Source organism: Lissotriton helveticus, chromosome 7 (genome assembly GCF_964261635.1).
Source record: "Lissotriton helveticus chromosome 7, aLisHel1.1, whole genome shotgun sequence".
NCBI lineage: Eukaryota > Metazoa > Chordata > Amphibia > Caudata > Salamandridae > Lissotriton > Lissotriton helveticus.
Genome location: NC_136068.1, coordinates 1,444,700,299 through 1,444,714,315, shown reverse-complemented (window position 1 = coordinate 1,444,714,315; position 14,017 = coordinate 1,444,700,299). Strand labels below are relative to the sequence as shown.

Genomic DNA, 14,017 nt, shown 5'->3' with positions numbered 1-14,017 from the left:
TGTGTAACATTATGTTAATTTAGAAAACATTATTTAAATGATTTGATTTTTTGAAAAAAATAAAAGGTGCTCCTCATTCACATCTAGAAAAAAGAGCTATAATCGAGTGAAAGAGAGTGGCTGATCTGTTCACAGACTAATGCTATCGGAAGGAGAAGAACCACTTATTTGGGAAAGACAGTCAGACCCATACATGAGTATTGTGGAGGCTGCAGAAAGGTGCATAAGAGGCCAACTAGTGTGTCTCAAACATGGTTGACGTGCAGGCGTGGATATACCCAATGACACCCATTGAACGCAATGACACCCATTGAAACCAATAGCACCCAGTGATACCCAATGATACCCAGTGAATCAAATGATGCCCATTGAAATCAATGATACCCCCTGAATCAAATGATACCCATTGAACTCAATGATACACACTTATACCAAATGAAATCCACTGAACCCAATGATACCCGTTTAACCCAGTGATACTGACTCATACCCAATGACAACCATTGAACCCACTGATATCCATTGAACACAATGATACCCATAGATCCCAATGATACTGTTGGAAAATGTCCCTCTCTGAAGGGTCACCCCAAACTTTTTGCTTTCCTCCTCTTCATTTTCTGACCTTGTTTTTGTAGGCTTTAAGACTCTGAGCACTTTAACACTGCTAACCAGTGCTAATGTGCATGTATTGTCTCCTCTAAACATGGTTTAATTGACTTATCGACAATTGGTATATTTAATTTATCATTAAGTCCCTAGTAGAGTGTACTACTTGTGTCCAGGGCCTGTAAATTAAATGCTACTAGTGGGCCTGCAGCACTTATTGTGCCACCCAAACAAGTGGGTCTTTAATCATGTCTCTGGCCTGCCATAGCATAGCCTTTGTGTGCAGTCTACACTGCCTTGTTGACTTGGCATTTAAAACGCCTTGCCAACCCTTAATCTCCACTTTTTATCACATATAAGGGGAGAGGATGTGGCCTAATGGGCTAGGGCGGTTGATCTCCAATCAGGGGAACTAGGTTGGAGTCTAAGCATTGATGCTCAACATCCTGTGATTCTGGGCAAATGACTTAATTTCCCGTTCCTTTCTCAAAAATTAATGTGTCCTTGTGTAACATAACTGGTGCTCATGTAAAGCGCTCTGATACCTTTGGGTTAAGTTTGCGCTTATAAGTCACCACTAAGGTTGGCCTTAGGTTGCCCATACGACAGGGTGCTGTGAGGCCTACCCCTCTCACAGGTTAACATTGGAAATTCCTTATTACACTTATGAGCTTTAATTCCTGATTGAGAAGGAGTCGCTCTCTCATGTTTAATGTCATCAGGATGGTAGTGATAAATCCGCTTTGCTGGCAAAGTTACATTTATCATTACTATTTTATAAATGTCACTTTTAGAAAGATGGGATGTCTCTGCTCTTAGCTCTGTGTGACGTCAGTCTGTCTCCAATACACGTTTGGGATGGGTGACAGCTGGACTTTGTGCATTCTCTTTATATAGCCACACACCAAGGAAGGTTCGGTGTGATTAAGTGGCCATCTGCATCTTGATGGGTCATCCTGGGCAGGATGCGAGGGAGGAGTTGACACCCCTGAACAGGCAGTGTCTTATCCCAAAAGAAAGGGTTGCATTCCCCCATAGTTAGTCTGGAGCCAGCGCTGGAACGGGAGGTCCTCTTCGCACTTCAAAGCCCCTCTTTGAAGCCAACTGCACTTAAAAGGTACAATTGGGTATAAGTGCTGGGCCTCTGACCCCCATCAAATCAGAACTTCTAGTCTTGTAAAGAAACTCTGCCAGGAAGAAGTACTGCTGGGCTGCAACAAGGACTGCCACTCTGGTAGACTGCTGCTCTGGAAGAAATGGATATCTGCTGTTCTGACTTGCTGGCTACTACTCTCTGCTCCTGCTGAGGAAGAACTGGACTCTTGCTTGTACCCAGAGGTATCACCAAGGGCAAGCTGGCTTGTCTCCAGCTTTGAGACTCAAGAATAACAAAGTCTCACCTCCTGCTACTGTCCCTGGTCCATTGGAAGTGGATTCAGAAGCTTGCTCCAGTGGAACCGACATATCACGACACATCGGAACCACTGCATCACCATCAATGTAGTGATCGACGATCAACACATCCCCTCGAGTGTGTGGAGAAAATCGAGCATCAGCTTTGGAACCAATGCATCCCAGCTCCAGCCCTTCATCTACAGAACTGGTGCATCGCTAGTCTTGCGTGGAGAAAGTCGAGGCATCACCTTGACTGTGGGATAGACACCAACGCATCACTCAGCTGCTCCCAGCATCGCGCTGTCGCAACCAGGATCATGGTTCTTTGTTCAGTGGGCCTTGGATGTACACTTTTATACTTTAAAAATTAGTTTCTCGACTTCTACGTTTTGGATTTTTGTTGTTTTGTTCTTATTTTATTTATAAACCCATAATCTATTTTTCTAAACTGATGTGTAGTCTTTCTGTGGTGTTTTCACTGAGGTACTGTATGAAGTGTTGCACACGTACTTTACATATTGCCTCTTAAGTTAAGCCTGATTGCTCTGTGCCAAGCTACCAGATGGGGAGCATAGTTTAATTTAAGGTGTGTAGAGAGTTACCCTACCTAAGATTGTGGTACCTGCTTGGATAGGATGCTTACCTCTGCCAGTTAGAAACCCAATTTCGAACAGACTCCCACTGATATACAGTAATACCTAGTGAACAAAATGATACCATTGAACCCAGTGATACCCATTGGACCCAATGAACCCAATGATACCCATTGAACCCAATGACACCCACTGATACCCATTGAACCGAGAGATACCCACTGAACCCAATGATACCCAATCATCCCAAAGATAGATCAGAGAGAGGATGGAGGCGCTTTTGGGACAGATTGTAAGAAGAGCATGTATATACAGTAATGTGATATTGAAGAGATAGATTTTAGTAAACTGACGCAGGGCAGCTTCAAACAGGAGGAACTGGTCAAGCCGGAAGGACAGAGTACAACTACTAGTGGAAGAGGTGTGGCGCCGCGGCCAGGGCGACTGACGCTGGAATCTGGGGACCACGGTTCGATCCCCGGCTCCGGCGGCAGGTTAGCCCAGCACCATGTGACTCTGGGCAATAGCTCGCTTAATCTTCCCGACGGCCCCCCAGCGCCTAGAGACCCTTACGGGTGATTGTGCGCTTTACAAATGTGGACTTTACTTTACTTTACTTTATTTCCATTTGAGATTTGAGTTTTCAGGAAAGGAGGACGAGAAGGAGAAAGTCTTAGACTATGCAACGGATGGGTACTTGCCTTTATCGCAGAAAGGGGTAGTGTGCTGGAAAACAAGCTAGTGGTGGGAGGAAACATTTGCCACCTACACGAAGGAGCAGTAGAGAAATATTAAAAGATAAGAGAGTGAGAACACAGGCTAAGAAGAGGGCGGCTTATAAATGCATAGCAGTTAGTATGAGACAAAGAGGGAGTGTGATTATATGTACTGAGAGTTTTAGCAAGAGGAGTTGTGTCGGAAAATGCCAGTGCTGCTGGATGTGCCGTGGTCTTATGTGTACCAGAAAAATTTGGCCAGAGCTGTTTGTACCACTAGCAAAGCAGTGCCCCATGGTTGAATGTGTGTGTAAAGAGGCGCTGGAGCCGGTAACTTGTCGAAAGATAGGTTTTATTAAGAAACTAATAAAAGACCCACTGGTGCACTGCAGTAAGACATCCAGTAGCCACCGACTCCAGACACTTCTCCTCTCCCTTCCAATCATGACATACACGCATTCTAAAATGACCTAACACATTCTACATTACACAGGGAAGTAGAAACTATGGTAACAGAATATATTAATACAACATTACAGTGTGGCTAAAAACCGAGGCCAACATTGAAGGTTTCAGTCACTAGGCTGTAGTTTAGCTTGCATCGTGTGCATGTGTTTATGTCTGTGAGAGAGAGGGGGGAGATTGAAAGGGTATTGCACAAGCAACATTTTCACAGCATATCATACCCCCCGAGTGCAAAGACGGTGAGGCCTATGGTGCAGTTCTTCCTCTCAAAATCCTTGTTCAGGATGTCTCTGTTGAACGTTCCGGTCCAGACCACAGGAGCCAGCCAGGGAGTGACCGTCATCACCTCAGAGCTTCTGAAAGATACAAAAAGGACAACAGTTTGCACGAGCTGTACTTGTCATGCACAAAACATCCTGATATAATAATTATAATGCTGTTATTGATCTAAATCCCAAGTCTGGATGTCCTCGAATATTTCAAGCACTTGCCTGTCTCTCCAGTGCTTGTTCCTTAACCACAATGTGATGTCACCACCCCACCTTCTCAGAAGAGACCATGACTCCAGTCCTGAATTCCTGTTACTAAATATTGTATTCTGGAAGTGCAGTTCCATCATTTGATTTTTATGAGAGAACGGTGAAACTCTCAGAATGATTTATTTTTTCATAGGATACTTTAGATCCCTGAGCAGTCTCTCCTCAAGTCACATAGTCACACTATCTAGTCATCACACCTGTCACGTGCTTTCTGTGCTTCAGGATGCACTAGACCACCAGCCTGAAGGCACATGCACACCCTATTTTGATAATGAGAAGAGCACTTGCACAATCACATCCATTTTTATTTAGCTCACTGCACTGCCCTAGCATAATGAGTGTACATACTAGAAATTGTGGACCCATCCTAAAGGTATTGTGGCATCAGCATAAAATGTGAGCACAACTCCCCACTTCAAACCTAACTTTGTCATCGGTTTTCAATAGTTCACACAGGGGATTGGGCAGTCCAACCGGGGCTGGAGGTCCTGTTCTTCTTGACTATGTCAAACAGTATCTTAATTGACTGTAGGTCTGGCTTAAAGTGATAAATTGAGAGCCACATAATTTGTATTTGTCTTTATTAATTTAATATCACATACAAAAGCCAGACAACTATCAAGCGTTGCGGAACCATAACATGCAATAAAATTCAAAACAAAAATGAAACATCACAAAGTAAATATCAAATAAAAAATCTGAATTAAGGCATCAGTTGTATATTGTTTCTACATGCAAGGATGCTCTCATCACTCACAGAACTGGGCTAAAATTGGCGATCCAGTGGAGATGGCTCATTAGCTTCAAACTGTGAAGGATCCTCAGCTTCCTGCGGGAAGACATCTCATCTACCATTAAATAGGTTCATGGGTCAGTGTCCTGGCTGAACGCTTTGGACCCACTGGAGTTGTAGGAGTTGTGAGCTGTGTTGTTCAGGGCTGTGCCCTAGCCCGAAAACTCTCAAAGGTCAACCACTTCCAGGCGACAGTCTGTCACTTCTAGCTGTCATTATGGTTTCTTTGTTCTGCTCCACTGTGAGGAGATGGGCTCAAAGCGCATTCTCCCAAGATGCTGGTGACAAAATAGCAGCGGATTCCAGCATGGATGTCTGATTCTTTGGCACTGCCTGGCAGAAGACTGCTTGCTTCCTTTTTTCACTTCCTTCCATCATTGATGTTGGAAGACGTTCACAATCAATAATGGAGCCTCAAGACATCCACCAGGGTGCATCAGTTAGACAAATAAGGGTGAAGCATAAGTTCGAGAGAAACCAAGGCATAGCGATCTCCAACCTGTCCGCTACTCATGTGATGTCATCACTGTGTTATAAAGGTACTATGACGCACGCAGCATCCATCAAGGAGAGGTTTTGGTGATGTGTTGGACTACTGTCTGATTTGAGTTCTCTTTGGTGGTAAATATCTTTGTCAGTGTCAGTACTACCGTGACTGCGGAAGGGGTTCGCTAAATTTGCTTGTTCATTTAAGATCTGTATGTCTTTAATGTTCACCCGTCATAGTAATCATCACTGGCAACTCATTGGGGTTCTGAAGAGGTCTAAAATGATTGACAGCTTTGCTCTTAAGATGTGGTTGGCAGGACCTTTTCCAGGTGCACAGCTTCTTCATAATATAAGGCAATTTCCCCATATTTTGTTACACCAGCCCATCAGTCAGTCTTTGATATACACATTCTGCCTTGGTGTCAGGCCCGTTAGGGGTGGGAGGTCACAGGCTGGACGGAAGCTACTGGGTCCCTTCAGTGGTTGACTTTTAGGGCAGCGAGGGCGAGCTGTCACAGGTGTGTGGGTGAGACTGGGTAGAGGGTAAGAGCTCAAAACTCGCCAATAGCAGATAGAATAAAGGATTCTTTAACCCACAACTAGTCTTTTAATTAAATGAAATTCCTCTAAACGCACAAGTGTACTATATACTACACAGTGCAATTACAGAAATGCAATATAGGGTTAAAATGCTGCTTGTGATTCTAGGCACAAACCCTTCTGTACCTCCGCCCTTCTAACAGAGTTTTCCACTGTCTATGATACCTTGTAGGGACATGGAACTGCACTGGGTAGGTTCAATCGCAGTTACTTATTCGCTCCCCAAGGCTTATATGCCCACTAATTCACTTCACTTTTCCCTTCATGCAACATTCATGCAGAAAAAGTCTTAGGGCCTTATTTAGAAGGCCTTGCGCCGCTGGTGCGTCACTTTTTCCCATGTTAAAAGTGACGCACCGGCGGCGCAAGACCTTCATAAATAAGGCCCTTAGTTTGTGCAATAGGTTTCAGCCCATTTTTCAGTCTTGCTTACAGATGTTGTGCCCTGTGGTAACCAGCTCCATGTAATGAGAGCATTGGCGGGATGGGTGTGGGCAGCAGTCTTCTCCCAGCAGCGTCCTTTTTAGGGCTCGGCTGAACGCGCGGAAGCGCGTCTCCGCCGAGAACCTAAGGTGGCCGTGTCTGCTTCTCAGGAGACAATCCTGGCCACGCGCATGGCGATTTGAAACTGCCACGCGCACGCGAACGCGCGCTGTGGCCAGGCGCTGTCTCCTGGGAAGCTCGAAACACCACACGAAACACCACACACACATGCGCATACACACAGACACAAGCGCCCATGCACGCACGCACGCACATACATACAGACACCCCCCCACACACACATACACACACAAGTGCACCAAGGCCCCCCCCTCCCCGCCGCCGTCACCGTCGCACACATACATACACACACGAGCATACACACACACACACAAGTGCACCAAGCCCCCCCAGCCCTTTTGAACTTACCTGGCCAATCTCGGGGGACTCTGCTCTCCGCACGCGGCGCACAGCCTCCTGCTGGCGCGGACCCGGGGCTCTCCACTGCTCACAGGAGCCCCGGGCGCGAGACGCATGGACTCCACCTGCCTCCTCTTCCGGTCCGGAGGGGGCACCGCCTCCGTCACAGGCGACCTTGCCTGACTTCCATTTTTCCGCTTCTTGTTTTTCACTGCCGCAAGTTCTTTCACAATCTTCGTCAGGACTCATAATGCAAGCAAGATTATTGACTTTGTCAACGCTAATAAGTCTTTTTACATCGGTCAGGTCTTGAGCCCACGTGGTGCTGCTTCTCTGTCCGTAATTTGTCAGTGTCCACGTCTGACTTCGGAATGCTCAAGTGCACATATTTATTTCTGCTGCTAGCGATAAACCCGGACCATGGATGAAAGAGAAAATTCAGGCTTGCTTTTGCCAGTATTAGCTCTTTGATCTGCATTGGAGCAGACGCTGCCTTTTCTGTTGTGCTACAACTTTGTGTACACGCCGATAACTCTTCCCAGACCCCTTTCATGTTGCATCTATCCAGGCTGCATCCCTGTGTGTGGCATCCTCACAATGCGCACTGCTTTGTTCGGGCCCTTCTGCTCTGCTGGACTCCAGGCCTTCAGATGGCACCTATCTCCGGATCTATAAATAACCTGCCGCAGTAATGGCTCCCTGTGCGACAGACAACGCAAGCATCTGCCTTTGTACCGTAGAGCAGGTACCGCTCACTGCATTCAGCCGTAAAGAGTGCGCTTAGCTCCAGGTCTCATGCCAGGCATCCGCCACAAGGCACGGTGCCAGGCGGCTGGTACTGTACACTTCACAGAGCAGCAGGTATGCCCTGTGGCTGACAGTGCGCAGCGAACACATGACTGGCACCGCTTTGTGAATGTGAAGGTGGTAGGGCACACTGTGACCACTGGCTAGCACTGCCTACGAAATCCAAGGCTGGCACTGTACATAGGACGTAGCAGAAAGGATTAGATTTGTTGCTGGTAAGAGGCACTGCACCCGGATCTGAGCCGCTTCTTCGCACTGCAGCTAGCTGCTGGTGCCGGGCACTGTGCCGAAAACCAATGTGCTGTGCCACTGCATGCTGGCTGTGTGTACTGTCCCAGGGGCTGCTAATGTGAACCACGCTTCCTGCTGGTACTACGTACACTGGGGCCGTTAGTGTGCACTGTGGTAGGCTCCTGGTACTAGGCACAGCCCCTTGGCTGCTGCTGTACACTGCAGCCATCTACTGGTTCTCCTCTCCACTGTACCTGAGGCTCCTCTGCACCGTCACTGCCTGTGGGAACTGTGCACTACAGCTCCCGCTGGGATGGTGTGCGCTACACCCAGGACACTTTCTGCACACCACAGTTGGTTGCCAGCACTGCGCTCGTGGCTGCCTGCTCTCGTGCCCTGCGTCCAATGAATGCACATGTGCAGACCACTGTTTGCCAGTCGAAGGGCCGGCATTGTACTCTCGATCAGAGCGCACACCACACTGCCCAGCGACGGGTAGTGCAACGCTCTAGGATTCATATCCGACTGTAATTGGTACCTAGCATTCACACTGTATCCAGTACCTGTGCCCGAGCACTGTGCCACCTGCCTGTAAGGTGGAAGGCGCAGCAAGCGCTGCTAAGGGGATGATCGCTGGCCTCGGCCTGTAGGGGGTGAATGTTGTGGGTTGCAGTCTAAAAATAGTCTACTTCGTTGTTTTTTGGTGACCGGGGGCCTCTCCTCTCGATGCACCGGTGCCGCATTGCAACCTATACTGATAAAGGCACAATTTGTGGCGCTAAGGATCACATCACATCACATCACATATCTCTCTCTCTCTCTCTCTCTCTCTCTCTCTCTTCCCCTCCCCGCTTCCCCCCTCCGGGGGGAGCTCGACACTGAGAAGGGGTCGGGCGAAGGTGTCGTTTGCTCTCCTTGTCACCTTTTACCTAGCTTTTTCTTCTACCCTCTGTGTCCCTTTTTTACATTTCGATCTCCGATCCCCAAAAATTAGTGCCGCTCCCCACTATGTGCAAGGACCGGCACAAATTAAGCACTGAGCGGGCGCAACCTTGGTGCGGGCAGTTCCTTCCCTAAAATCGTAGGGAGGGTGGATGTTGCTTTGGCAGCCTTGTCCTTACCCAGTAAGAAGTGCCTTCAATGACTCCACAGCAGCAGCCCTGATTTTGGACACCCCTGGCAGCAGAACGCTAAGTCAGCAGACACGTCCCACCTCTATAATTCTCACCCTGTTTTCAGGCACTTTAATTAAAGGGGCCTCCCTACTCCCCCCAATGGCCTCAGTGTCGTGTGTCTCAGAGACACAAAGCGGCACTAAAAGATGAACTGGGCCACCCTGCATAGCTCTTTGCTGCCAAGGCGATCGTCTTTGCGATGAGAGGCCCTGGCACCAGCAGGGCCCTGGGAAGGACCCTTCACAGACAACCTGCCCGCTTTTTGTTTTGTTTCTTTTAGTAGATTGAATTTAATTACATTAAACAGCAGTTGAATTAAAAAGACATCCTGTGCATTTGAAGGCCGCAATCACCGCAGGAACGCCTGGCAAACCTTTCAACGCAACCACGGCACAAGTTTTCACGTTTTACAAATTATGCTTCATTTTTTTGTTATTATGCAACAATACTGTATCCTGGCGTCGAGATGGAGAGAGTAACTGAAACATTTTACGAATGTTCGACCTGGCCCCCCATGACCCTCATGTTAAGCAATTCCATTGGTTGGCATTGGAGTCTCGAGCTTGTTGCTTTCTATTGAGAGTGATTTTTGTGTTGATCGTTATTTTTGTGTAGCTGTCTGTTGGCAATAGGCCTCGCATTACTAATAATTTGGGCTATTGAGCTTGCATTATTATTTGCAACGCCAAAAGCTCAAACTTTTACTAATGCGAGACCTATTGCATTGCAGCTCTCTCTGGCTACTGTAGTTAGCCATACACATTACGCGACTTTGAGCTATTGGCATTGTAAATGACAATGACTTTTATTTATGTTTTTGTTTTTAAAACATAAATAAAAGACCTTGTCATTTACAATGTCAAGACCTTAAACTCGCGTTCATGTACAATGCTAATAGCTCTAACTTTTGCAATGCCGAGACCGTTGCATTGTAAATGCTTGTTTCATCAGTTTCAAGGTCCCTAGGCCAGGTGCTGAATGAATGCATGTTTGACAGGTGTGGCCTTGGACCAATCTTGACCTTGCAGCTGACTGAGCCAATAAGGCTGCACTTCTTATGTTTAATGGAGCACTCTGGCCTTCTACATCAGCAGCATCAGTTCCAGTCTTTCAGCTGCTGTCGATCTTGCTTGATGCTTGCTTTCTCTAGAAGTCTAGATGCAGTTCACAAAAGGAAACATGTATAGAGACTGCAGGGTCCCATATTCACATCCGTGTTGCTCCTGGTTTCAGTCTCTGGCAGTCTCTCCCTCTATCTGGCTAGTCCCTGTTACAGGAACATACTGGGCTTCTCCTCCTGGACAGTCTCCTCCTGCAGGGCCTAGCCCACACCTTCCCTCTCTCAGCAAGCAGGTGATGGAGCGAGGGTGAAAACAAAAATGTTTGTATACCTCTCGTGAAGTTTCTTCCCCATAACAGTAATATGTATTTATCGTGTGGTTTTGAAATTAACCAACATAGAATAGAATGTACACACACAAATACACGTGGGATACTAATTTGCTTGTGTGCAAATTTTAATCCACTAATAAAGTGAAATTGTTGTATTAATCTGGTACGCAATTGTCATAATCCAATAAAAATCTATGTGTATATGCTTTTGTATGTTTTATTGTGGCAGAAATGATGGAGAATGGTAAGTAAAGCATGCTTATTTGTGGCTAAAAACGCTAGGTAATAACTAACAGGGTTACCTTGGAATGGGGGGAAGTACACAGAAGGGCTATACTTCGAAATCTAACGTTTAATTGTGTTTGTTTCTGTAATAGTTCCCATAAAGGCCCATGAGGCCTAAAGTAAAATGGAAGTTTGCGAGATTCCGAGACTGTGATGATCTACGCATGCGCGACTGTGCTCGAGAGAAGTGCAAGCAGCTTGTGCCTGTACAGCGTGGGTCAAGGTCAGCGTGACCTGAATATTCAACCAAGTGCCAAAAATGTGTATGTCCACATTATGAGCATGGGAAACCAGTCTGAAATAGCAATTTAAAGGACACAAGTGAAAAAACTGTTAAAGAACAATCGAGACTTTATTTTATTTTACTATAATGATGACTTTGCGGAAATATGGACAATGAGGAGATGAGGTTATGCTCATCCACCCCTTACTTCGACCAATGAGGATACACGAGGACCCTAAAAGTTTCAAATCTTAGATAGATAAGTTAGGGTAAAAGGGTATAAAAGAGGACTTTCGGAAGTGAGAAAAAAGCTTGCTCTTGATTTTATTTTTGCACCACGACATGCTGTCGGACTGACAAACTTTTCAATGGTGCAAAGACTTTGAAATGTTCTTGACTTTTGATGGGTGCGGGGTCCAGATGGTAGGTGAACATCGAGAAAGAATAGAGAGGTGGTTTTTGGGAACTATGCTGTCCTTGCTCTGATGTCCGTGTCATGAAATCTTGGTAATATTACTTTGACTTACTTTTCTGAACTGTTATGCTAATAAATATAAATGTTTGAATTTAACTTCTCTTTCTCTCTAGGTTATTGCATGTTTAACTGATTATTAAAATAGAGCGAATAAAGTAAGGTCATGCTAGGAGATTTAATCTCTAAATAAAAAATTACTAAATGGAGAATTAAGCTGGTCTTGTTGTCCATTAGTTAACTTTGACTAGCAGATCCATTGACAAAATAGTGGGGTGTTTTAATGTGTTCTTGAAAATAAAACCATGGTAATAGCGACAAACTGCAGGTGCATATAGTGTATAAACTTAGTATGAATAAGACACTCTGCTAAAATCCAGCAGCTCTCCTCTAGTCTTCACTAACCCTGGGAGCAGGGTGAATGTGTGTATAAATGACTCGCTGTGTTATGGGTCCCCACTGACAAGTAATGTGTGAATAGCTCCCAGGAAGTATGGTGATGGTTTGCAGGTTTTGTTTGGAGCCGCACTGGATCACAGGCAGGCTTCTAGGGTCCAGACAGAACCTCAGCTACTCCAGCAGAAAGTTTAGAATTCTAGTGATTTTACCTCACCTCTTAGAAACTGTCTCTCATGCACACACATGACGTGACAGACAACAGTCCTTTGAGTACTATATAGAGCACCCCCTTTCTTGCTCATAAATAACTTGGAAGTTAAATAAAGAGGGATGGTTTGGATCCCACTTTTATGCAAATGTCCCATGCAGGGGATTTCTGTAAAGTGGTGTCTCTCACAGCAGGTAGTAATATGGCTAGCACAAAGAAGGATCCCCCAAAATGTAGGCACAATGAAATGTGAGTTTTCTGCATCTGGCTGTCATGAGGCTTACCGAAGCAGTAATCAGAGACAGACAAAATGGCAGGCTCTGTGTCAAAACATTTCTCTCCTTGAGAAACAGAAAATGCTATCCCACCGGTGCTTCGTGATGGTGCTCCTCGCGAGTGCCCGTTGATGTTGCGCAAAGCAAAGGGTCTCGACTGAGCTGATGCAACTTTGCATTGGGGGGCAGTGCAAGCCACAAGATTTTGGCGCCAACGGGCTCGTTCGTGAAAAGCACAAAATCTTCAATGTAGCCTCTGTGAGGCAACAACAAGGGTCCAGGATATGAGGGGTACCACCTGGGGGTCAGGGTCTTGCTCTGCTCCAGCTGGATCAGGGTGCTGGTTCAGGTGGTTGTGAGCCTGTTATGACTGACAGATAGAGTGGCATCCTTGTTAGTAGTAGCATAAATTATAAAATTGCAGACCTGTACCAAGATTGCTCACCATGTGGGTGCATACCTCATAAGGAATGTGCTTGCATGTGAATGGTAACGAAAACAGCACTGGCAAAGCATAAGCAAAAGGCCTTTTAGAGCCAAAAACTATTGACTTTGTCAGTGCTTGTTTTCACCCTGTCTCTGCTCTTTCTTTACGCTCTCTCTTTTGTATTCCCCATGTCTATTTGTTCCCCATACCTACTATTTCCAGAAGTAGTATGAATTACACAGGCCAGTGTTCCAACGTGGGCATAGTCCACGTCCGTGTTCTACTTATGCTCAGGTCCTGGCGATCCCCAGTGCACAGCTTCTGACAGAACTTCGTTCCGGACTGTATGTGTTAAAGTCTTCATGGAGCTTGTTTAACCCTCAAGAGATATTCCTCTAGGTTTTGGCGCCTCATGGATTTATCCACCTTAAGTAATTCTAGAAAGATATTTTTGGGATGGTGCTACAAGGAGAAGAGAACCACAATCCCTCTTCTAGGTTTGGCCTGGGCCACAAAGTACTTGAGACTCCTTAGCACACGTCTTCTATCTCTTAGTTTAAGCAGTATACATGTGTTTCCACCATACAACAATCATTCATTCATAAATAAATCTGATCCTTTTAGTCCGGATTGTTGTCGATGTTGTTTAATTTCTGGAGACGTCACAGCCAACACGTGTTTCGTCGTTGAGGGGAGGTAATCCACGACTTTCTCAAAGCTATCCTCCAATTTGGTGCTCTTTTTTTGTTGAGGTGATACTTCCGCCCCTCAATGGGGTTCTGTTCGGGGACTATATTGTTTGCGTGTATCTCCTTGGTGGTAACCAGTGTGTTGGTTTCCTTCAATTGGTAAGATTTCGCCGTTACAATCGTGCTCAGACCTCTGTCCCCTCTGCCGTTTGTTTGATGCAGTGACACCTTTGGCCCTTTGGGCTTAGGTGCCACTGCACCAGGTGCACCCTTGATAGCTCTGCTCCTGACATAAATTAAATAACAGCTAAAAATATTCAACACTCTACTGG

At 46.0% G+C, this 14,017-nt stretch overlaps 1 protein-coding gene across 1 annotated transcript in view; it reads right to left on the bottom strand.

The window, feature by feature from the left end:
- LOC144770345 (histo-blood group ABO system transferase 1-like) overlaps nt 1–14,017 on the bottom strand; it is a 530,416-nt gene that overhangs the window by 29,775 nt on the left and 486,624 nt on the right. The window contains exon 8 of the mRNA XM_078654804.1: nt 4,000–4,134. Coding sequence (XP_078510930.1) covers nt 4,000–4,134 — 135 coding nt within the window. The remainder of the gene's footprint in view (nt 1–3,999; nt 4,135–14,017) is intronic.